Here is a 26,243-nt window from a genome sequence, read left to right as displayed (position 1 = left end):
GACCGTCTCAAATACACCAGACAGTATAAGCAACCGACCTGTACTGAGAGTCTCCTGTGTGCCATATATTATATAGATGGTATCACATACCTTATTTTTTTCAACAACTCTATCAGGTTAGGATAGTTGTTATTCTAATTCATTATTCAGATGAGAATAATGGAAGTTCAGAATTGTCAAGTAACTTGTCCATGTCACCACAGCTAATTTGGTAGAACGAGAGTTTGGACTGAGACCTTTTCCGTCTTCAGACCTGCTCTCTGAACCCTTATAACCCTGCACCTGAACGCTGACCTGTCTGTCTTGTTTAGCCTTCTGCTGATTTCAAAGGCCTTTCGTCTGGCTTGCCTTTTACCTTTCAGAATGCTGATTTCCTTTTATTTTGTTGGCATGTTAAGTTAAATTGTCTTGATATTTCTCAAAGTGAAAATAGCTTTATGCAATCACAGAAAAATGTACGCACTATAAATTATCAAAAGAATACTGCGATTTTTAGACAAGAAAGTAAAATTCACCTGAAATTTCTCTACCCTGGGCAATCACTACTGCCATTTTGGTGATTCCCCACCCCCCTTTCAGGTACATTGTTATGCACTTACTTGGAAGTAGGAGTGGCATCCGTTTCCTAAACCACTTGCCTCTGGAAATGTTATGCACTCTGAGAAATGGTGATAGCTATAGAAAGGCATCAGGTAGTCTGTTCATAGAGTTGCTATGAGTCATGCTTGACTCGACAACCATCTACAACAACGACAACATTCACAAATAGACAAAAAGAACACTTTGAGAGAAACGATGTCATGCTATAAAGGTTGAAATCACCCTCCCCCATGTTATAGGCCAATTTGTTATTTTGTTAGTATGGATAGAAATCAGTACTTAAATAGTTGTGGGTGCATGGGATTCAGTTATATCTATACACCATCGGTTGTCTATTAATGGGCTTTGCAGTAACTTAGAGGTTTCTGACAATACAAATACTTTTATATGTTAAATATCCTTGTATGTACATCTTTGTTTATTTGTGCAGTTATCTCCTAAGAATGAATTCTTAGAAATGGAAAAGATACGTCTGGATACCATTTTTACAGAGTTCTCTATCTGCTTCCAAGAACTGTATTACAACTCTCTCTCCTAAGGTGTGTCTAACCACAGCTCTGGTAATCTCAATTGCTTCATATGCATGCAGAAGCTGAGTGGTAAATAAGGAATACTGAATAATCAATACTTTAAATGGAAGGAATGAAGAATTGGAAGATAGCTTGAGAAATAAAAATGAAAAATCTGAGCCTGGACTAGGCAAGCTGAAAGTCATTTCCAACCTCCCACCTATTGACTGTGTAAGTGAGAAGAGTCCATTCTCATTTCAACAGACCAAGGTCATTCCCCTGTCCTTGTAACTCTGTGGTACAGTTGTGATGAGAATGACAAATGTTTGCTCTTCTGTGAGTTTCAGGCAACTGAAACCATGACTTCCTTTGCTAAGGGAAGGGAAAACCCATCTCTGTCAGAAGCTCAGGTGGCCCAGTGGGTAGGGAGTTGTACTGCCAATCCAAAAGCATATGGTTCTAATCCACCAACATCTCTGTGTGAGAAATATTGGCAGTTACTTCCTGTAAAATTTTAATCTCTGAAAACCCATTGGAGGGTTAGCTTTGAGTTGATTCTGACTTGACTGAATGATTTAAATTAGTCTGGAACGATATAGAGAAGATTAGTGTGGTTTCTGCGCATAGATGATGCACAAATTTGTTACGCGTTCTTCTATATTTTTATGAGATGGATTGACATAGTAACTGGGATAATGGGAGCAGATGTTTTGGCGTCAGTGAGATTGGCTCAGGGCAGGGCAGGGTTCAGAGCTATGAGTTGTAGACACATAACAACGACAACAACAACAACCTGCTTTTCATACTGTGCCACCATTGCTAGTGCACGTTATTAATGGAGAGATCCTTACTGAGGGCTTGAGGAATTGGGGTAAGCCAAGGGAAGATATCAACCAGGCTATATCCAGGTGTTATTTGTATTCTATCTCAGAAGCTACAGAAGTGACTTGTCCTGTTACATAGCCAATAAGTACAGCACTGAGATCTGTCCTATTTCCAACTCTACATTTAATCTTTTATATACATTTCCTCTCAGGTACAGGTTTTGGTGGCAGACGAGATTCAAATTCAGATTTACTGAGATATGTGAGTGAGTATACAGTGCAGTTCACCTGTTTTAGGGATGTATTGAAGAGCTCTGATAAAGGCTTACAACCATGTAGCATGTCCCCAGCCAAAACACAAAATATATCATCTATTTTGCTAAATTTTAGCCATTCTGGTAAGAATGTGGTGGCATCTCATTGTAGTTTTGATATGCATTTCTCTAATGATTAATGATGTTGAGTATCTTTTCATGTGCTCACTTGCAATCCGCAGGTCTTCTTTGGTGAAGGATCCTATTCAAATTTTTTGCCCAACTTAACTGTTAACAATTTGTAAGATTTTTCTTTTATATATTCTTGATATGTCTTTGTATCAGACATAGATTTTGCAAATATCTTTTCTGAACATGTGTCTTGTCATTTCATTTTCTTGGCGATGTCTGGGAAGAGCTGACAATTGCAGTTTTAGTGAAGTTCAGTTTTACCATTTTTTTAGCTGTGATTTATTTGTCTTGTGTTCTCAGTCTAAAATAGCTTTGCCTGAAGTCACAACATTTTCTCCTAGAAAAAAAAATAGTTTAAAAAGTTTTGTGTTTCATGTTTGGGCCTGTTCTAAAACTATTTTTTTCTAATGTGGTGTATGAAGTATCATTATCCAGTTGTTCCACATCATTTCCTGGGAAGATTATCCTTCCTCCAATGCCTTACCCTCATATCTTTATTGTGATTAATTGCTTTCATATTTATGGGTCTATAGCTGAACTCTGTTCTGGTTTATTTTTCTAGTTGTCTAACTTCACACCAATGCCATAACTAGCGTTATAGTAAGGTTTCAAATCAGGTAGTGTGAGAGCAACAGTTTTCTTCTTCTTTAAAGCTATTTCAAGTATTTTACGTTCTTCATATTTCTATGTGAATTTTAAAATCAGCTTGTCAATATCTACAAAAGAGCCTGTCAGGTTTATAGAATGTGTCGATTCTATAGAGTATTTGGGGAAGGGACAAACTTACATCTTATCAATGCTAAGTCTCGACTAAAAGCAAAAAAACACAGAAGGATACCTATTTGTACATAATTGACTATGTAAAGGCATTTGACTGTGTGAGTCACACAAATTTTGGCTGACATTGAGAAGATTGGGAATTCCAGAACACTTAGGTTTCTATACTTGGACCAAGATGAAGACCTAGACCAAGAGGCTGTTGTCTGAACAGAGCAAGGGAACATTCCGTGGTTTAATATCCAGAAAGTTGTGCATCAAGGCTGTACCCTTTCTATATACCTAATAAATCTATATTCTGAGCAAATCATTTGAGAAGCTGGACTTTATGAAGAAGAATGTGGCATCAAGATCAGAGGCAGATTCATTAATAATCTGTGTTATACAGATAACACAACCTTGCTTGCTGAAAGAGAGGAGGACTTAAAACACTTGCTGCAGAAAATAAAAACCTATAGCCTTTAATATGGATTACATCTCAACATGAAGGAAATCTTACTTGCATCCACAATCAACATCCTTGGTACTAGCAGTCAGGAAATCAAAAGACATGTTGCACTGGGAAAATTTACTGTCAAGGCCTTCTCCAAAGTTTCCAGAGAGCAACTAAGTCTCTTTAAAGACTAAGGTGCACTTAATCTAAGCCATAGTCTTTTCAATTACTTGCTCTGTATTGGAAAGTTGGACAATGACGAAGGATGATAGGAGAAGAATCAATACCTTTGAGTTGTGGCTTTGGAGAAGAGTATTGAAAATCCCACAGACTGCCAAAGGAACAAACACATAACTCATGGAGAAAGTGCAACCAGGGTGCTCCTGAGAGGCAAGGATTGTGAAGCTTCATCTCACATATTTAGCCGTGTCACTAGGAGAAGCCAGTTCTTGGAAAAAGATACTATGCACAAAAAGATACAAGTCACAGGTCCAGGGTCAGTGAAAGACAACAATCCTCAGTAGATGGATTGACATAGTGACTGTAACAGTGGACTCAGAGTATATCCAAGAAGATGAGGATGGCACAAGATAGGACAGGCTTTGGATCTGTTGTTCATAGGGTCACTCTGGGTTGTTGTATATTTGACAGCACTTAACAACAACAGCAATACCAAGTCAGTATTTCTAGTGTTAATGATCCTGATCCCAGAAACAGAGTCCTTCTCCACTGATTCAACCCCTCTCTAATTTTTCCTCAGCAATCTTTTAAACTATTCAGTTTATGGTTATCACATAGTTTCATTGTTAGATTTCTCCCCAAGTTGTTGCTGTTTTAGGTGCCATCAAGTTGAGTATGCGTCACAGCGACCCTTTAGACAACAAATCTGAGCCCTGTCCTATCTTGTGCCATCCTCATTATTTCTGACACATTCAAGCCCATTGATGCAGCAATCACTCTGTTAATCCATCTAGTTGAGAGTCATCCTCTCTTTCAGTGGATTTGAACCTTGTGCCTTTAGGATTGCAGTGCAGTTTCTTACCACTAGGACACCAGGGTTCAAGGGATCACTACATGGTTTAAAATCAGGAAAGATATTGCATCAAGGTTGTATCCTTGCTCTATACCTGTTCAGTCTGTATTCTCAGAAAATCCTTAGAGAAGTTGAACTCTATGAAGAAGAATGTGGTATCAGGATCAGAGGAAGACTCATCAGCCTGCATTACGCAGCTGACACACCCTTGCAATATTCTCCCAACATATATCATAGTTTTTTTATGCTATTGTAAATGATAGTTTTAAAATTACCATTTCCAGTAATTAATTGTTAATATGGAGAAATAAAATCAGTAAGAAATGTTACTGAATCAAGAAAGAAAGTTCAGATGGTTGAAGGTTTTATTTGTTCCTGGAAAACAAAGACAGTAACTCCACAACATTACTGAGAACCTAAAGTGACATTCCTTCACCATCGGCTGGGAACCAACTCATAGCCGACTCCCCCGCAGGTTTCCTGAGGCTGCAGATCGCACTGGAGGAGACTGCTCATCTTCCCCAGAGCCACTGTAAATGCAAACCTCAGAGAGGCTGGCCGCACAATCACCTTCGGGTTAACAGCACAGCTTCCTCTGGGCTGTGCCTCCAGGGCTCCCTACACTGACACCACCAGCAGGCATTTGGGGTTCTCTTACTTCCTTGCTTGCTTGTGAGTCTCATGACAACTGGTGTTATTAATCAGCGTCCTTAACACACAGACAGATTCTGGCACAGAGTATATAATTGTAAAAATCTTCATGAATGAAAGTGACTTCATCCCCCAAAGGATATTTATTTTACAAACGAAAAACCTGCCTCTGCACCCCAAAGGATATTTATTTTACAAATGAAAAATCTGCCTCTGCACCAACCAATTTAAAAAAAAAAAAAAGGAGGGTGCAACTTCATTTTTCCATCAACCAAAGCCACTGATCAGGTGAGCAATATCCCAGTTGATCTCAGCAGACAGCGATCCCTCTATTTCAACACCTTTCATAGGTTTTATCAGGGGGCTCTGTGGGCCTAGTGGCAAGAGGCAACGCTGCAATCCTTAAGGCACGCTGTTTAAATCCATCAGCTGCTCTGCAGTAGAAAGATGGACCATCTCCTCCCATGTGATGAACTGCCTCTGAAAACTGGCGGGTGGGTCAGCTATGGGTTGGTTCCAACTCAGCGGTCCACCACCACTATAACAATGGGTTTTGTCAGTTGGTTTTTATGTTACAGTGACAATTTGAAACTGATTGTAGCAGAGGGCATCTCCGTAGTGCAGCGCTCATATGCAGTGTTCACTAGCTCTTGGGCTCAGCTCTGGCTGCTTCTTCAGAACCTCTCACAACAGATGCTGAGCCTAGTATGCGCCATCATCCATGGTTTCCAAAGGAGTGTGGTAGGACTAAGTGTGGCTACACAGTCAAGAACGTGCTCTCCAGTGTAATGTTCCAGGAGGGATTCATCGTGGTCAGTTACAGATGAGTAACTCTAGGACTAGATCTGTGTCCACCTCTCACCAGCTCCTTATCAGTTACCATCTAGTTAAGAACTTGCTTCAGATATTCAAAATCAACATATTCTTCTGAGGCAGCAAGCATAGTACTGTTGTTAACTTGCATAATGCAGAGATGTTGTGGAAACCAGCCACAGAGTCCAGCTCCAATCAACATTCCACCCTCTGGTCAAACAATGACGACTTAGGTTTTGGCCATCATGGGCTCTGGGTAGACCATAAGTAGACCCTTCCAACTGGACTTAACAAGGAGCTTGAAGTGGCTGGTTGTGGTAAAACTGCCTGGGGCTGGCCCCTGGCTCAAAGTCCCAGCTAAAACTCTAAGACTGTTTCCATCTTAGACATGGTATCAGAGGAAAGGCAAGAGACATGTCTTTAAAGAAGGAAAAGCTTTGTGGGAATTTATTTCCATTTCTTTCACAGCTAATCTCCCTCTCATTCTCGTCAGCATTCACACTTGTGCTTTCACGTGTATGTCACGAAGATTTATATCCTTCTTTTATCACTAATGTAGTTTGACTATAGACTGGTTTAACCCTAAAGTTTAGTATTAAGTGAATCAAGTTCTGTTTGTGGGAGTTAGGAAGAGTGTGAGGGGCTGGTGGTTGTTGGTGTTCTGTGCCACTGACTTGCAACCAATTCATAACTGACCCTCCAGTGGATTTTCAGAGGCTGTAAATTGCATGGATGGAGATCACCCATTTTTCTCCTGTAGAGCAGCTGGTGGATTTGAACCGATTGCCTTTGCAATTGTTAGGCAGTGCAACACCTTACTCACTAGGTGACCAGGGCTCTATGAGGCATTTCGATTTTTTAAAGCAATCAACTCTTAAGTGCTCATAAGTGCATTAATGTGTTAATGTATGAATTCATTCATCCAACACAGTTTCATAGGTCACCCATTTCCATGCACTGGGATACGTACTGAAACTGTAATGGCTCATATGACCTCATAATCGTCCCTTCCCTAAGGGGATCCCTACCGTCCAGAGTGAAAGCATCTCTGTGAGGTACAGGTGAGAAGCTTTGAGAACACTGAGGGGGTGAGGACAGGGAAAGCTTTCTGCAGGAGCTGAGGCCCGAGCTGAGTCTCCAGGGTCAAATGTGAGCTGTCCATGAAGATGAACTTCCAGACACCGGATTTGATTACCGGAGAATTGACCCTTCATGGCGAGTTAGAGTGACTTGTACTTTGGTGTCTTGTTTCTTCTCTGGATCATTGTTCTTATCACCAAGGTGACTGTTGATGATGACAAAAGTATTATTGTTTTTAAAACAAAGTAATGACAATCATTCACTTATAAAAACAACAGTAATGGCAATCATTCACTTATATACAGTATCCAGTATGGTGTTCATAACAATCCTGGAAGCTTTCAATGTTGGAGAAAACTGAGATTCAGTGAGACTTGATGACAATGTGTCGTGAGCGCTAACTACGTTTGGCAGTTCAAACTCAGGGGAGAAAGGTGGGCTGTCTTCTCCAGTAAAGATTTACAGCCTCAGAAACTCAGTGGAAGGTTGCTAGGAATCAGAACAAACTTGATAGTGAGTTTTGGGTTTTGGTTCGTAGCTCTTAAGTGACAGTGATAGAACTTGAGCTTCAGCCTGGCCAATTCAGAGATAATACTACTACACAACACAAGCTCCACTGTGCTGATAATAACAGCTGTAGGGATTCTAAGGGCAGGCTAGTTTGGACACGTATGAATCCTGTCCAAATAGTCAACTGACAGAACAAACTTCCAAAAACACACAGATGGAGGAAGATTTGCACTATTCTCAGCAAAACTCAGCAGTGAATCTCTCTGTGGACAGATCTCTTCCTGGAGAGGAATGTGAGATAGCTGCAGAGGGTAATAAGGATGTTTTTCTCCACGCTGCATATGCACAGATCATGCTGACACATTCAAGACAGAACAGCTAATGGCATAATCTTGGCTCCCACACATTCACCACCCAGCACTCTCCTTGGGGCTTGGTTGCTATGGACAACCAGAGACTGTCTCTCAGTCACTCACAACACTCCTACATTGCTCTGTTCCAAAGATGGCAATATAGAGATGAAGTTCCAGGAATATGGAAATCTTTTGGAAATGTACAGAACCTGGCACTTGTCACTGTCATTCCAGTTCAGCTGACGTCTTTATCCAACTCTTTAAAAATGACACAGAAAAGCCATTTTGGCCACACGCAGCACCTTTCCCCTCAGTCATGCCGTCCTGTGTTCAGTAGACAGTGTTTTACACAGAGTCTGTAGTTAGGATGAGCTGGGCTGAGCTCTTGGACAGGAACTTCCACCTACTGGACCCAGCCTATTTCCTGGCAAAAGCCTGCGTCTGAAAAAAAAGTCTTATCATCATCCCTGGAATTAGTGGTAATCACTTTCCCATTCACAGGTACACAAATATCCTTTTCTAGTATTTATTTAGGATCTATTTTTAACAACTGCTTTAAGAAATGATATGATGATGGTGTTGATCTGTTAATAGCAGTGGATGTTTATACAATTATTCTCTTTACCAACTACTGTGCCAAGTGCTTTATATCACTTAAACCCCTTGATACTGGTGTGAGAAACATCCTATTATCCTGATGTGACAGATGACAAAAATAAAGCTTATACGCTCTTAAGTGGCGGAGCTGATATTTGAGCTCAGGGGTATCTAACTCCGAGGCCCGTTTCCCCGATTCCTTCTCCCTCTGAGCTGTGTCCCCACATGTCCTGGCTCTCAGACCCCATTGTCAGTTCCTTGGCTGTCACTGTGTGCCTGGAGCACCTGTTGCTCAGGAACCTGCTCAGAGAAGTCTTCTGGCGCCACCTCGACTCACTTCTTCGGATGAACTCTTGGTGTTAGCCCTGCGGCCCCACGCACCAGGGTAAGAGAGACTCTTGCTTCCTGCCCTGGCCCGAGGGACCGACTGGCTGGGCCTGCCTTCTGCCCAGCACACCGGTCATGGAAGAGGGTCTGGACACACACTCTACTTTTACCCCACGGAAAAAGCATGTAGAGCCCAGGTTGTTTCCTTACTGTGATTTTGCACCCGTAATGGAAATTTTAATGCTTGCATGCTCCTGAGGTGAGGATTATAACTTGAATTACAAGTGTGCTGAAATTTCTGTTCCGGTCACTGACTGCCCCTTCTCTTGGTGAGTCTCTGACATCTAATGGCTCTCAGATATGAGGTGTTATCAGTGAGGATGAACCAACATGCCTTTATTTCCACTTTGAGAAACTTCCCAGGCTACAGTCACATTAATGGATCCATAATTATTTATTTGAAAGAGATAACATGTTTATTTTAAAATCTTCTTGTTAATCTTAAGAGCGAGATTTCCTCCCTTGGAAATCAGGTAGCCTTGACATGGTCTGACTAATCTCCCCAAAGTGAATGACCGCTTGACTTTCCAGAGTGGGGATGCCTTCCTTAGAGTGGACCTGATAACCACCTCCGACTGTGGAGTCTGGCTCACGCATGTTCTGTAAACCAGGACTTTCCACCTACTGGAACCTCTACAACCTCCATTGCTCTGATAATTGGAGTCTACTTGAGAATTGGGCTCAGGACCTCAAAGACTCTCAAGCCTATTTCAGTTTTTGAGGATGATTAAATATGTTCAAGGTAGCATAGTTGTTCGTTGCAATTGCAAATCCTGCTGATTGCAATTCCTATGTGATGACTAATAATAAAAACACTTTGGATATTAATGCTTTGCAAAGAAGAGGGCCAGTAAAAAAGAGGAAGACCTAAAGCAAGATGGATGGACACCGAGGCCGTAGCAGTGGCCTCAAGCATGGCAATAATTGTGATTGTGCAGGAGCAGCGAGGGTGACCAGGAAAGAGAATCAACTCGACCGCCCCTAACAACAGTGACTACTCAAGGATACCTTGAAGGAGAAATGTTAAATACTGACAAATAAATGAATTGGTTTGAGTCAGGTTGTCTGTCTATTAAAGGCATCCTATATCTTTCATAAATTAGGATTAGGGGAAGAAATATGCCTATTGATCTCCTTGGGCATGCGTTTCTGGATCTGTAAAATGAAGCTTTCAGGAGAAATTGTTCAAGGTTTCCTGCTCTAATAGTCTGTAGTCTTAACTAGCTTGAGATTTATAATGTCAGAGATGTACTACATGCAGGCTTAGGGAAACACTAATTTTCCTGAATTAGTTGCTATGATTAAGTATCTATGGAAACAACCACTTGAAGATAGAAAATGTCTGTATTTTTGCCCCCCTGTGCATTTTGATCACATGATGAGTATAGCGCCCCTTGTAGTACTTGCCATTAAAAAAAAAAAGAAAAAATCCAATTCCTCTTGTCTGTGAGGGAGATGGAATAGAATGTCTACTTGCTCTTTCCTGCTCTCCTGAGCTTTCTCCATGTTTCCAGATCCTGATGGGCCCAGCCCACAAAACCTCACTGTTAGCTTCTTTAACCACTGTGCAACTTTTGAAGTGTCTTAACCCAAAACCAAATCCAACCCAACCCAAGTCAAGCCACTGCACTGAGTTGATTTCATGTCATCCTTGCACAAGTGTCTTGCTAATCTTCTCTGTATCGTTCCAGTTTTTAGTCTATGTGCTGCCGAAGCGAGCACTGCAGCTGAGTTGATTTCATCCTGTGAGGCCCCTCTGTCAGGTCTCCAAGCTTATAAATCTTCCTGGGCAGAGACTTCTCATCCTTCTCCTGAGAAGTGGCTGGCCTTTTGGCTATCAGCCCAACATGTAAAGCACATTACCACCAGTTTGAGTTTACTAGTAACTTTATTTTATAAAATCTTGTGCTGTGTTATTTTCCCCCACCCCAATATAAGATTGTTTTGGGGGCATCATGAGGTACTCTGAAAGCTGCACTTTGCTTTCTTGCACTTTAATTTACAGAAGACATTAGAAAGCTTGTGCAAAGAATCAACTACCTTTTCTTCTGGTGAACTGAGAAAAGTCAAGAGAGGGTAAAACCCCCTCTATTTTATGGAGCTCTGGTGGGGTATTTTGTTCCAAATTGTGCTTCTAACCTCCCTGGTTCAAACCCACCTGCTCTCACAGGAGGCAGATGGACAGTCTCCTCCTGGAGAGATTTACAGCCTCAGAAACCCTGTGGAGGGTCCTCAGGCATCAGAATCTCCCAAAGGGCAATGGGTTTGGCTTGGTATTGTTTCACCATTTTGTTTTAGTCAGTATCTCTAGAATTGTAATTTGGTTTTCTAACTTATTTCAACACAAATAAGTGACATGCCAGCCTACTTTTTGTCTTCTGTATCCTTCATCCTTTGTATATCCTGCTAATTTTTAGAAATAATCCTCTCAGTATTTTGCCTCTGATCTAGCTTTAGCCAGTCCTGTTTTGTCAGGGCTCTGCACTGGCACTTTCTGGTTGGATCATTTGTTTTGAGTTTGCCTTTCTGTGCCAGGTACACCGAAGCGGAACTCACAACTTACCCAGATCTCCAGACGACTCTTTCAGGCATAATATTCTTAAGACTCATGTAGACACAAGAATCAGCTGGGGATCTTGTTAAAATGTAGATTTGGATTCACTATCTCTTGGAGGGAAATGCAAATTCTCAGGGGGTGAAAATGCAAACCCCATCCCTTTACTGTTCTTTGGTTTCATATAAATGAGTCATCCCTTTTTTCATGGCTCCACAGGCACTGGGCTATCTCGGTGATGGTACAGAGGAGGAGCTTTCTGCCTCAGCAGGGCTCTCTGTCTAGGGAGGAGGACAGACAAGTCATTGAACTGTTATGCACTATGTGGCACATGTTTTCATGGGAGGACGAGGGGCACGCTGAAGCCTGGAGGGGGGACATGTGACTCAAACTTGGAAGTCAGAAACAACATCTTTGAGAGACTTGATGTATAAGCTGAGATCTGAGGGATGAGCAGGTGTTAAAACAAAGGGATCTGAAAGCACTTTGGGAGGGGAAGAGAGGGGTGGATGTATCCTGGGAACAGCATGTGTGAGGGCCTAGGGTTCCTGAAGAAGTCATTACAGAATGAAAAGTAAAAACTGGCTTTATTCTCCCTCAGTTCCAAGAAGTAGATTTCAGAGGAAGTTCTCTCAATAATTTGCCTTTGGTTTAATCATATCTGCTCACAACTAAAACAGTGTAAGTTCTAGGTGACTTTTATGAACAGGGCAAGTCATTCTTCCTCGGAGGAGTAAGCTGGGCATTTTCTGAAGCTAACAAGAGGCTGTGTTCATGAATGTCTCCTGGGACAGTTGGTGATGCTCAGAGAAGCAGATGGGAAATAATGGAGGCTGCAGCTGTGCCTCTTCTCCTGAAGGGGCTGCTCTTGACACAGAGCAGTGGGGTCTCTGAGCTGAAGTGTTCAGGAAGGTCAAATGAGAGCATTTCTTTCAAAAAGCAGCAGTAGTAGCAGCAGCTCTGAGTCTGCACGGTGTGAGTTGGGTTCCTCTGGGATTTTCCAGAAGTCAGAATGGAATTTTGGTTTTGTTTTGAACACGGAAAATTCACATTTTGCCAGAGACTGCTGTGGATTAATGGAGGACAGGTGAGCTGGGAATCCTGGGGGAGAATGATGAATGACGAATGCCGAGCAGTGACTGTCAGGCCTGCCTTTGTCTCCCCACGTTGTAGGTGATGTTCACACGAGGCATGTTGTCCTGTGAGTTCTCACAGATTTTAATGATTTCCCTTCTCTCCAAGATTACATCAAGGATATTATCCATGAAAGAAAAAGGTCATTACAAAGACAGAGCAAAAAGAGAAAAACAAAACGACTGTGGGGAGAGACTTCTAAAAATTGTGCTAGAACATCAAGGAGCTAAAACAGAGGGAAGAGATGCTGAATTAAAAGAGCTGGACAGTAGATTTCAAAGAGAAGCCTGAGAAAACAAAGCAAAGTACAACATAACTTGCAGAGAGATGGAATTGCAAAATAAAAACGGAAGAACTCACTTGCATTTGCCAAGCTGAAAGAACAATAAACAAAGTCAAGCCTCAAGTTGCAATACTGAGAGTTGCTATGGGCAAAATCTTGAATGATCCAGAAAACATCAAAAGAAGATGGAGGGAATACATGGAGTCACTGTACCAAAAAGAATTGGTTGGCATGGAAATATTGCAGGAAATAGCATATGATAAAGAACCAATGGTAATGAAAGAGGAAGTTCAAGCCACAATGAAGGCATTGGCAAAAATAAGACCCCAGAAATTGATGTGATGTCAATTGACATGTTTCAGTTAACAAATATAGATAGCCCTGGATATGCTCACCAGTTTATGCCAGAAAATTAGCTGCTTGGCCAACTGACTGGAGGAGATGAATTTTTGTTCCCATTTCCAAGAGAGGTGGTTCAACAAAATGTGGAAATTATTGAACAATGTCATTAATATCACATATGAATAAAATATTGCTGAATATTATCCCAAAACTGCTAGAACAGTACACTAATAAAGAACTTCCAGAAGTTCAAGCAGGCTTTAGAAGAGGCCATGGCACCAAGGATCTCATTGCTGATGTCAGATAGATCCTACCTGAAAGCAGAGAATACTATAAGAATGCCTATTTGTGGTTTATTGACTATAAAAGGGCATTTGACTGTGTGGATTATAATGAATTATGGCTAATGTTGAGAAGAATAGGAATCCCAGAACACTTAACTGTGCTCATGCAAAAGCTATACCTAGACCAAAAAGCTGTTGTCTGAACAGAGCAAGGGAACACTGTTGTTGTTGCTATGTGCCATTGAGTTGCTAGCGACCCTATGTACAACAGCCCTAAGCTCTGCTCTGTCCTGTGCCAATTGTACCGTCTCCGATACATCCATCCCAATGACCCCAGTCAATGAATCAATCCACCTCACAGAGGGCCTTCCCCTCCTGTGCTGTCCCTCTACCCTCCCTAGCATGGTGTCCCTCTCCAAGGACTGGTCCCTCCTTACAACATGTCCAAACTATGTTAGATGGAGCCTCAAAATCCTTGCCTCCAAGGAGCCGCCTGGTTTGACCCTTTCCAGGATGAATCTGTTTGTTTTCCTAGCAGTCCATGGTACCCTCAATACTCTTCTCCAGCACCACAGCTTAAAGGCATCAATCTATATTTGTTCCCATCCCAAAGAAGGTGACCCAACAGAGTGTGGAAACTATAGAACAATATCATTAATTTCACATGCAAGCAAAATTTACTGAAGATTATCCAAAAACAACTGGAACAACACATCAGCAGAGAACTGCCAGAAGTCCAGGCTGGGTTTAGAAGGGGTCATGGTACTAGGGATATTGTAGCTAATGTTAGATGGATCTTAGCTGAAAGCAGGGAATACCAGAAGAATGTCTATCTGTGTTTCATTGACTATGCAAAGGGGTTTGACTGCGTGGATCATAACAAACTGTGACTGACTCTGAGAAGAATGGGTATACAAGAACACTTAATTGTTCTAATGCGAAACCTATACTTGGACCAAGAGGCAGTGGTCAGACGGAGCAAGGAAACACTGCATGGTTCGAAATTGGGAAGAGCATACTCCAGGGATGCATCCAATCTCCATACCTTTTCAACCCGTATGCAGAACAGATCATCTGGGAGGCTGGGGTCTATGAGGAGAAATGTGGGGTCAAGATTGGTGGAAGATCTATCAACAATCTGCGATATGCAGATGACACAACCCTGCTTGCTGAAACTGAGGAGGACCTGAAGCGCTTGCTGCAGAGGGTCAAGGACTGCAGCCTCCAATATGGATTGAGGCTCAATGTCAAGAAGACAAAGATTCTCACCACTGGGCCAATTGGCAGCATCAGGATGGATGGTGAAGAGATTGAGATTGTTCACAGCTTTAGTTTGCTTGGCTCTACAGTCAACACTCTTGGCACCAGTAGCCAGGAAATTAAAAGACGTATTGCCATGGGAAAGTCTGCTGTTAGGGACCTCTCCAAAGTACTGAAGAGCAATGGTGTCTCTCTGGAGACTAAGGTGTGTCTGATACAGGCCATGGTCTTTGCTATCACTGGCTATGCAAGGGAACATTGCATGGTTTAAAATCAGGAAAGGTGTGCATCAGGGTTGTATCCTTTCTCCAAACTTATTCAATCTGTATGCTGAGCAAATCATTCAAGGAGCTGAACGATATGAAGAAGAATGTGGCATCAGGACCAGAGACTCATCAATGACTTGCATTATGCAGATAACACAGCCTTAAAAAGTGAGGAAAACTTGAAGCACTTGCTACAGAAAATCAAAGATTACAGCCTTTTATACGGATTACATCTCAATATCAGGAAGACAAAAATTCTCAGTACTGCATCAATAAGCAACATCATGATAGATAGAGAAAATATTGGCATTGTCAATAGTTTCATCTTAGTTGGATCTACAATCAACATCCTTGGTACCTGCAGTTAGGAAGTTAGGAATGCATTGAAGTGGGGAAGCATGTAATCAAGAACCTCTCCAAATTACTGAGGAGCAATGATGTCAGTTTGAAGACTAAGGTGCACCTGATTCAGGCCACGGCCTTTTCAATCCCTTATTATGCATATGAGAGCTGGACAAGAATAAGAATGACAGAAGAATTGATACCTCTGGATTGTGGTATTGGAGAAGACTACTGAATATCCCATGGACTGCCAAAAGAACAAATAGATATGCCTTGGAGAAAGTTCAGCCACATCTTTGAGGCAAAGGTGACAAAGTGCCATCTTGTGTATTTTGAGCATGTTGTTAGAAGTTATTCCTTGGAAAGATATATGCTTGGAATGGTGTAGGGCTGGTGACGCAGAGGAAGACCCTCAACCAAATGAATTGACACAGTGACTGCAACAAAGAATGAGGTATGTCAGAAATAAGGAGGATGCCACAGGATAGGACAGAGTTTAGATGTGTTGTTCATAAGGTCACTATGAGTTGTGGACTTTATGGTATCTGACACCAACAGCCAAGATTATTGTGGAGACTGGGCGCAGTAAAGAGTCCTATATTAATTAAAAATGGCAAAGAAAAAGTTCATTTCCCATAAAAAAATTCTACTAACTGTGAGCTAGGATAGTGGTTCTCAAAACATTTCTTGCAGAGCATCAGCGTTACCTTTTGATAACTTGTTAGAGATGCACATTTTCAGGCTCCACACCTGGCCTCCCACCCACATACATTGCCATCTAGTTGATTCCTATTGACAGACAGAGCAGGACGCTGCCCTGTAGGGTTCCAAGGCTAGAACTCTTTATAGAAGTTGACCACCACCATATCCTTTTAGCTTGAATCTCTGACCTTTCAGTTAGCAGCCAAGCACTTTACCATCAGACCACCTTATTCCAAACCTTACCCTTATTCTAAATCTACTGTCTTGTTAAAATACAAATTTCTAAGCTCTGTAAGTGATTCTGTTGTACACGACTGAAGTTTGAGAACCATTAAAGTCAGGCCAGACATCATGAGAAAATGTGGATGATACTGACTGACTGTAATTTCCACTCTTTTATCTTCACTCTAGAAAGCATTGAAAAAGACAATGATAGATTTTTCATTAATTTATTAAAAAATGGAAGCAATTTTTAATGTTGATATTTTAATTTTCATTAGTACTAGGTAGTTTATGACAGAAGTCACAAGGAGAAAACAAGGATCAAGTAGTTTCGCTGGAATATATATTTGTCGTTGTTGTTGTGTACCATAGAATTGGAACTGACCCATAGCTGACCTTCTGGTGGGTTTTCAGAGGCAGTTAATGGCACAGGAGGATATTTCCCATCCTTCTCCTGCAGAGCTACTGGTGGTCTCGAACTTGGTGCCTTTGGGATTGCAACACAGTTTCTTGTATCTATCTATCTATCTATCAGCTAAAATATACTTGCATATGTAAATAACCAGAACAAATATTCAGGAAAGAACATCTTTGCTATGGCACTTCCAAATGACATAATAGAACTGTTTACCAAAAGGTTAGAGGTTTTAATCCACCAGGCACTCATGGGAGAAGGACAGTTTTTTACAAAAAAGATTTACAGCCCAGAAACCTGTTTGAGGGTCACGGAATTGGAACAGTAGATTTTGTTTGGCATAACATTGTCTTTGCTTCTCTATTAAAAGTATGTGATTGAAACCCATTCAGTTGATGCCTTAATCTGCTAATGAACTGTGACCCAGAGTCTGAAAGACATTGAGAACTATCTTGCCTGGACCCTGTCATTAGAGAAGGAAAGGGCTAAGTCTACACAGAGGTCGGACCGACTTGGGTTACACTTTGTGCTCTCCTACTCTTAGCTGTATGACCTTTGACAATTTATGCACATTCCCTTGGCTTTATTTTCTCATCTGTCAGTGGAGATGATTATATAGCAAAACCTTTGAAAGTTAGAATCAGTGTAAAGTGGAAGCCTGTCAGAGAAGGAAAGCTTAAATGCTTTCCAGTTATAGTGATAGAAATTGCTAAGACTGCATCCTGTCAAAGTTGGACACCTTGCAAGATCTGGATCGGCAATGCAGTTCTGTTGAGTCCCACTGCTTTTTAGAGGGCTTTCAAGGGCTTGTTGTTTCAGAAGTGTATGACCTGTCCTGCTTCTTAGCCAAGACAATGTATATAAATTGTTCATGATCACACAGTTAAGAATATAACAATTTCAAAGATCTGCTCAAGAACAATGTTGGCTCTTGGGTTTTCATAGATACTTTTTACTATGTTGAAGAAATTCCCCTCTAATCCTATTTTGTTGAGTGCTTTAATCATGAAAGGGTGTTGGATTTTATCAAAGGCTTTTTCTGCATCAATTGATAGGACCATATGGTTCTTGTTCTTTGCCTTGTTGATGTGATGAATTACATTGATTGTTTTCCTTATGTTGAACCATCCTTGCATACCTGTTATGAATCCCACTTGGTCATGGTGGATTATTTTTTTTATGTATCGTTGGATTCTATTTGCCAGTATTTTATTTAGGATTTTTGCATCAATATTCATGAGAGATATTGGCCTATAGTTTTCTATTTTGGTGCTGTCTTTTCCTGGCTTTGGTATCAAAGATATGTTTGCTTCATAGAATGAATCTGGGAGGGTTCCATCTTCTTCTATTTTCTGGAATAATTTACGTAGAATTGGTAACAGTTCTTCTTTAAATGTTTTGTAAAATTCACTTGTAAAACCATCTGGTCCAGGGCTTTTCTTGGTTGGAAGTTGTTGTATTGCCTTTTCAATTTCTTCTTTTGTAATGGGTCTGTTCAGATGTTCAGTTTCAGTTTGTGTCAGTTTAGGTAGGTTGTGTTTTTCTAAGTATTTGTCCATTTCCTCTAGATTTTCATATTTGTTTGAGTATAGTTTTTCATAGTATTCTAATGTTAGCTTTTTTATTTTAGTTGGGTCTGTTGTGATGTTACCTGATTCATCTCTTATTCGGATTATTTGCGTCTTCTCTCTCTTTTCTTTTGTGAGTTTTGCTAGTGGAGTGTCGATTTTGTTGACCTTTTCAAAGAACCAACTCCTAGTTTTGTTGATAGTTTCAATTGTTTTTCTGTTTTCTATTTCATTTATTTCTGCTCTTGTTTTTATAATTTCAGTTTTTTTAAAGGGTGTCAGGTTTTCTTGCTGTTCTTTTTCAATTTGCTGGAGATATTGGGTTAGAGAGTCAATAGTTTGCTTATTGCTATAAGTTGACCTCTGATTACTGCTTTGGCTGCTTCCCAGAGGTTTTGGCAAGTGGTGTTTTCATTGTCATTAGTTTCAAGAAACTTTTTAATTTCATTTTTTATTTCTTCTACTACCCAGTCATGTTCAAGCAAGGTGTTGTTCAGCTTCCAAATGTATGGTTTTTTCTCCTTTATCATCCTATTATTAATTTCTAATTTTGTGGCATTATTGTCTGAAAAGATGGTTTGTATTATTTCTACATTTTTGAATCTACTGATGCTTGCCTTGTGACCTAGAATGTGATCTATTCTAGAGAATGTTCCATGCACTTTGGAGAAGAAGGTATACTGTGCTTTTTTGGGGTACATTAGTCTATAGATATCTATGAGGTCAAGTTGGTTTATTGTGTGATTTAATTCTTCAGTATCTCTGTTGAGTTTTTTTCTGGTAGTTCTATCTTTTCTTGAGAGGGGTGTATTGAAGTCTCCCAGCACTATAGTAGTGTTGTTGATTTCCTCTTTCAGTTTTGTTAATGTTTGTTTTATGTATTTTGCTGGTCTTTTATTTGGTGCATAGATATTTATTATTGTTATGTCCTCTTGTTCTATTGACCCTTTCAGCATTATGTAGTGACCTTCCTTAGAAGACAAACTATTACAATGAAACATTCAAAGACTGAGAGAAAACCAAAAAGGAAGAACATGCATAACATTGCTCAAGCTGAAAGAAATGAATAACAAATTTAAGCCTCAGATTGAAATACTGAAGGATTCTATGAGCACATTATTGAATGATGCAGGAACTATCAAAAGAAGATGAAAGAGTCACTGTCTAAAAAAAAGGGAAAAAAGACTGATATCAAACCATTGAAGAAAGGAGTCCAAGCTTTGCTGAAGGCATTGGTGACAAAATAAATCCCGAAGAATTAATGGAATACCAATTGAGGTGTTTCAGCAAATAGATACAGCTTAGGATATGTTTACTAGTCTGTGCCAAGACATTTGGAAGACAGCTACATGGCTAATTAACTTGAAGAGATCCATATTCTCATTCCTTCCCCTCCCCCACCAAAGTGACCTAATAGAATGCAGGAATTCTTGAACAGTATTGCTAATACTAAAAAGTAAATTTTTGCTGAAGATTATAAAAAAATGACTGGAGCAAAACATTCACAGGGAACTGCTAGAAATTCAAGCTGGATTCAGAGGGGAGAGGGAGCAAGGAATAGTACTGCTGATGTCAGATTCTGTCTGAAAGCAGAACACAATAGGAAGATGTTTGTGTTTTACTGACTATGCAAAGGCAGTTGACTGTGTGGATCGTAGTATATTATGGATAACGTTGAGACAAATGGGAATTCCAGAACATTTCTTCCTGTGAGGGAGACTTCATGGCATTTAACAACAGCATCTCTCAAAAGTTTTACTGTATCTCCCTCATAGAGTTGGAGTTGTGAGGATGAGCTACTAAAGTGGTGTCAGTAACAAGTTTACCCAATACTACTTTCTTTGTGGAAATAGGACTAGTGTTAGCACTGTTTTCCAGAACATTGTAAATTAAGTAAATTTTTATAGTAACCACAACAAAACAATGTTTACCAGTGTTTTTTTTTCCTTTTTTTTTTTTTTTCCTGACTGCAACAACTAATTGCCCCTTGCAGTTTAGGCATTCAAACGTAAGATTTTTGAAATAATTTTAATGTTAAAAATCCATCCATATTTTGTACTCTACTTCAAAGTATCTGTTCATGTCTGCTTGCTATAAGCACTCCCCCAATCCTGAGAAGATGCCCTGAGTGATTCATATACCCACCCCCAACCTAGGACTTGTGCAGGGTGGTTTCAGAAGCATGTTGTTGTTGTTAAGTGCTGTCAAGTCACCTGCAACTCATAACAACCCTATGTATAATAGCTCTGAAGCTTGACCTATCCTGAGCCAGTTTCACTGACTCCCACACACCTAATATCATCACCCCAGTTATCGTGTCAATCCATCTCATCTGGGGTCTTGTTTTCCTGTGCTGTCCCTCCACCCTTCCAAACATGATACCATTCTCCAAAGACTGGTCCCTCCTGGCCATGTACTCAAACTATGTGAGGCAGAGCTTCAAAATCCTTGCCTCCGAGGAGAAATTTGGTTTCACCCTCTCCAAGCCAGACCTATTTTTTGTCCTGCCTCTCCATGGTATGTTCAATACTGTTCTGCATCATTTAGTCATCCTTAGTCATTGTCCTGCTCTCCAATTCATAGCATGTAATTGTGAAACCATGGCCTGGATCAGGAGCACCTTAGTCTCTAGACTGACATCATCGCTCATCAGCACTCTGGAGAGGTCCTTGACAGCAGAGTTCCCCAATGCAATTAATCTTTTGATTTCCCGACTGCTGGTGTCAAAAGTGTTGATTGTAGAGCTAAGCAAGCTGAAATTCTTAACAACCTCAATCTCTTCTCTGTCATGAAGCTGCCTCTTGGTACAATGGTGAGAATCTTTGTCTTCTTGATGTTTAGCTTCAATCCATACTGAAGACTACAGTCCTTGACTTACTGCAGCAAACGTTTTCAGATTCTCTTCAGTTTCGGCAAGCAAGGCTGTATCATCTACATAGCGCAGGTTGTATAGACTTGTATTGTCTTTCTGTGGGAAGTTGCTAGTTATACTTATCCTGACCATTCATACCTGCTGGAGATTATATCTAACTGTAAACGGGTATCTCTGATCCCTCATAGTCCAAAACAGTAAGTATGTGGAAGTACCAGGGATTGCCATGCACTAATGCAGAAGTTGGGGACACCATCTAATGTCCACCTGTCTTTCTGGAGGTCATGATTGTGGTCGGCGGCCAGGCGCCCAAGGCGATCCGCAGTGTGGAGTGCTATGATTTCGAGGAGGACAGATGGGATCAGATTGCAGAGCTGCCCTCCAGAAGATGCAGAGCAGGTGAGCGGTCTAGCCTCCCAGCTTCTGGGGTGACCTTTCCCCCAGCTTGCTCCAACTGAGTTGATAAACTCCTTTAGATGACCTTGCTGCCTCGGTTTCCTGTGCCTCAGGTGTGGTGTTCATGGCTGGCCATGTGTACGCGGTGGGGGGCTTCAATGGCTCCCTGCGTGTGCGGACGGTGGACGTGTACGATGGGGTGAAGGACCAGTGGACGGCCATCGCCAGCATGCAGGAGCGCCGCAGCACGCTGGGCGCCGCGGTCCTCAATGACCTGCTCTATGCTGTGGGAGGCTTTGATGGCAGCACTGGTAGGTCCAGAACATACTCCTGACCCTGCACAGCCTAGTATGCACCCTCCTGCAACAGTACTGCTCCTGCTCAGGACCAAGCCCATCCTTCCTTCTCTTGCACAGAACTCCCCATGTGCTGTGATCTCTCAGGCTGCAGGAAAGCCCTCCTACTCAGAATCTTTTCTGTAATTTCTTGTATCTGGGAATTTATTTATTCAGAAGGTGAGATTCACAAGGGTGTATGCATACCTAGAGGGTGTCTCAGGATTCTAGTCTTAGTCCTCCACTGAGCGGATGAAAAAAACTGAGATTCTGCAGTGGAGAAAGACCTGGCTCAGAGCACATGGGGTCAGGCTGCCCTAGTCTTTGTTCTTCATTTTTTTCTGTTAAGTCCAATTTTCAAGCTAAATAAAAACCAGAGAAAGGCTATTCCACAACAAGAGAGTTCTTGCTCCTGGCTTTTAATCTAGCATCAAAATTGCAATCAGGAACTATTAGTGGAGATAGATTTAGAGATATTATTTTATCTTTCTTTATACCTCTAGGCAGATGTCTCTATAGACAGTAACTCTAATAAACTAAAATGATAGCCTTTAATTCCTGGAGAGATGCATATTTTTTAACTTCTATGAATAGTCAATTGGTGTTCTCACAAATCAGTATCCTCTCCCATCATTCTTCCCTCTACCGCACGCATAATTTCAGAGTCGTTAGCCCCCACCAGGGTCTCCCATGTTCTGTTGGTTGAGTGTGAAAACAACACCAGCCACTCTGGTGGAAAGAAGATGTGGCAGTCTGTTTCCACGAGGATAACAGCCCTAGGAACCCTGTGGACAGTTCCACTCTGTCCTGTAGGGTTACTGTAAGTTGGCGTTTACTTGATTGGCAGTGATCTTGGTTTCTGCTCTGGAGGCTGCCTCTACTGACTAGGAGTTGGGAATAAAGACAGCAAAAGGGCAGTGAGGCATCCTGCCTTTCAGGAGTGATTTTCCCCTTGAAGTGGAAAACCTGACTAAATTGTAACTTTAAAAAAATGAGAGATTTTGTTTTATTCGTGAAATGAGAAATGCAAAGTCCAGCAATTACTGGATTGGTCTAGTTGCTCTAGGATGTTGAGCTCAAGTTCTTTCAGTTTCTCTTGGCCTTTCCCTCATGGTCACAAGGTGGCAGTGACAGCTCTAGTTAGCTCATTTATTTGTGTATTGGGTAGCAGGAAATAGGAAGGATGGCTTCTACATCAGAGAAGTAAAGGCTTTTTCCGAAATACCCATCAGACTTCTGCTTAGGTTTTATTGACCTATTCATCTCTAACTGCAAAGGAGTCTGGGAAAGTGAGTTTTTAGCTTTCTACCTGGGGTAAGATAAATATTCAGTCAGGCAACCTCAAGTGTTCACAGGGAATGAAACTATTTAATTCTTTAGCTTAAACAATTTTCAGTTCAAGGCAGGCTAGTTATTCCTTTGTCTTCTCATAAATCTCCCTCTGATGTAAATCTTAGTGGATCTTTCAGCTGGACACACCATATATGTGTTTAAGGGAGTTGCCACAGAGTGCACAATGAGGCAGTTATATCCACGCTTCTGTCCCTCAGCTTTGGATTCTTTTCTACCCTCACTGTTCCTCAGCACAGCAGGGTGGGAACTGTTGTCACACAATGCTTATGAGTCTCTTGTCTCCCAGGCCTAGCGTCGGTGGAAGCCTACAGCTACAAGACCAACGAGTGGTTCTTTGTGGCCCCGATGAACACGCGGCGAAGCAGTGTGGGTGTGGGCGTTGTGGAGGGTAAGGAGGCAGCAGTGGGTCATTACCAGATCCTGCCTGAATCCATGGACCTTTGTCTTATGCCCAACATCATACTTGACACTCTCTCTACCTTAACTCTAGTCTTCTGGTCACTGAGCTTGAGTTAGGTATTGTTATTCTCATTAAATAGGTGAGGAAAATTGATACTCAGAGGAAGAGCTATTGACCCAAGGCCCCACAGTCAAAGAAAAGTCAAAGGAAGAGTAGGTGGTGTGTAGGGGGGAAATGCCAGCTTCTTTGGCCACTTATCAATCACTCTGTTAAGAGTTGGAGAGACTAGAAAAGTAGAGAACCCAGAGTCAACAAACATAGGAGTTTTAATCTGGTTGAACATTTACAGAATATTGAAGAGGTAAGTACTACTGCCCAGGTCTGATTATAGTACATGGGAGGTTGCTGCTAGAGTTCAGCACTAGTTTGGGAGAGTATGTGGGGTAAGGTGGGAAAGGAGTGGTGATATCTGGGAGATGGTTATACAGTCAATTGTAGTTTATAAGGGGCTTTCACAACCACTTTCCCCATAGGCCCTGTGAAGGAGATAGGTAGGGCTTAGAATGCCCTCTCTTCCTGATGGGGAGATTGAGTGCCAGAGGAATGAGGTGTTACACTGCAAGATACTCGGCTGACAAATAGCACAATGAGTCAGTACTCAGGTCTTCTGACTCTACACCCAGGACCCTTTCATTATGCTGCTGTTGTTGTGTTGTTATGTGCCCATGAGATGACTACAACTCTTAGCAATCATATGCACAATAGCGTTAAAACCTGCACTATCCTGAACCAGTTTCACTATCTCTGTCACACTTGCCCTCATTACACAAGTTATGTCAATCCATCTCATCTGGGTTCTTCCTGTCCTGCTCTGTCCTTCGACCTTTCCAACATGATATTCTCCAAAGACTGGTCCCTCCGGACTTCATACCCAAAGTATGAGATGGAGTCTCAAATTCCTTGCCTCCAGGAGCAGCTTGGTTTCACTCTCTCCTGGACAGACCTGTTAGTTCTCTTGGCAGTCCATGATATATTCAATACTCGTCTCCAGCACCACAACTAAGAGCATCAATTCTTCTTCTATCCTCTTTGGCCATTGTCCACTCTCTGATGCATAGCAAGTACTTGCAAAGACCATGGCCTGGATCTGACACATCTTCTTCTCTAGACTGACATCCTTGCTCTCTTCAGCACTCTGGAGAGGCCTCTGACAGCAGATTTTCCTAATGCAATTCGTCTTTTGGTTTCCTGACAGCTTGTGCCAAGAGTGATGATTGTGGAACCGAACAAGTTTAAATTGTTAACAATCCCAATCTCTTTTCCATCTATGTTGATACTGCCAATTGGCCCAGTGCTGAGAATCTTCAATTTCTTCATGTTGAGATACAATCCGTATTGCAGGCTACTGTCCTTGACCCTCTGCAGCAAATGCTTCAGGCCCTCTTCAGTTTCACCAAGTAAGGTTGAGTCACTGTGCTGCTTGTCTTCAAAAGACCCCCAGTGATGCTGTTGTTAAGCCATTAGCATTTAACTGAAAGACTGGCAATTCAAACTCACAACCTACTCTGTGGAAGAAACAATCTGCTTGTGTAATGACTATATCCATGGAGCCCTAAGGGGTGGTTCTATTTTGTAATTAAGGTCACAGTGAGTTGGAATTGACTTGATGGCAACAAGCCAAAGTTACACTCTCTTATACCATTAGAAACTAACATGTAGGATGTATTATAAATATGAATCCAGTGTACCAAAATATAGACTATTATTTGAATCAAAATGTGTTAATAAACATTGTTTTATTAAGGTACTTTAAAATGAGCATTTAGCTGGAATAGCTATGCGTTACAATACATACATAGACATTCTTGCTTTCATGTACACACGTATACAGACATAAATACACAGGCGCACTAAAGACACTATAGCATGTAGTGAGTTAGATGTTAATAGAAAAATTCCCTTACTGTTTTGTGTCCTATATCAGTATTATGTATTTTAAATTTTCATTTCAAAGTATACTATTCTAACATAATAAACAAATTATCTTAGTGCAGGGATTTTTATTCTTCTACCAAATTATATTACTTCTTAAAATCTTAGATTCTTGATAAAACCAGAAATTGATTTGTCTGCCAAATATAAGTGCTTTATCTAGCCATCTTCCCATTTCTCCCTCTTGTTCCTTAGCCAGGAATATCAAACAATAGGTTAGGGATTATAGCAAGGCCCGGATCATAGACTCAAGGAGAAATCTCTAGTGTGTATTTTTCAGTTTATACAGTGTTAGAATATTTGAGGGAGCTTAAAGAATTCAACCCAATTACTGGTAGTAATCAAATATCCACCTTGACAGAAACTTTTCTGAGAACATTCTGAGTATATGTTTGTTGTTGTTGTTGTTGTTATGTGCCGTCGAGTCGTTTGCGACTCATAGCGACATACAACAGCCCTAAACCCTGCTCTATCCTGTGCCAATCTCATTGCCTCTGACACACCCATCCC

At 41.2% G+C, this 26,243-nt stretch overlaps 1 protein-coding gene across 1 annotated transcript in view; it reads left to right on the top strand.

Annotated features, from left to right (window-relative positions):
- KLHL3 (kelch-like family member 3) overlaps window positions 1–26,243 on the top strand; it is a 177,903-nt gene that overhangs the window by 130,839 nt on the left and 20,821 nt on the right. The window contains exons 9-11 of the mRNA XM_006899495.1: window positions 21,539–21,656; window positions 21,767–21,964; window positions 23,628–23,729. Coding sequence (XP_006899557.1) covers window positions 21,539–21,656; window positions 21,767–21,964; window positions 23,628–23,729 — 418 coding nt within the window. The remainder of the gene's footprint in view (window positions 1–21,538; window positions 21,657–21,766; window positions 21,965–23,627; window positions 23,730–26,243) is intronic.

This window comes from Elephantulus edwardii, unplaced genomic scaffold (genome assembly GCF_000299155.1).
Source record: "Elephantulus edwardii isolate Elephantulus edwardi_28Jun2011 unplaced genomic scaffold, EleEdw1.0 scaffold00259, whole genome shotgun sequence".
NCBI lineage: Eukaryota > Metazoa > Chordata > Mammalia > Macroscelidea > Macroscelididae > Elephantulus > Elephantulus edwardii.
Note: the sequence above shows the minus strand (reverse complement) of the source record. Positions and strands in the feature narration are given on the sequence as shown.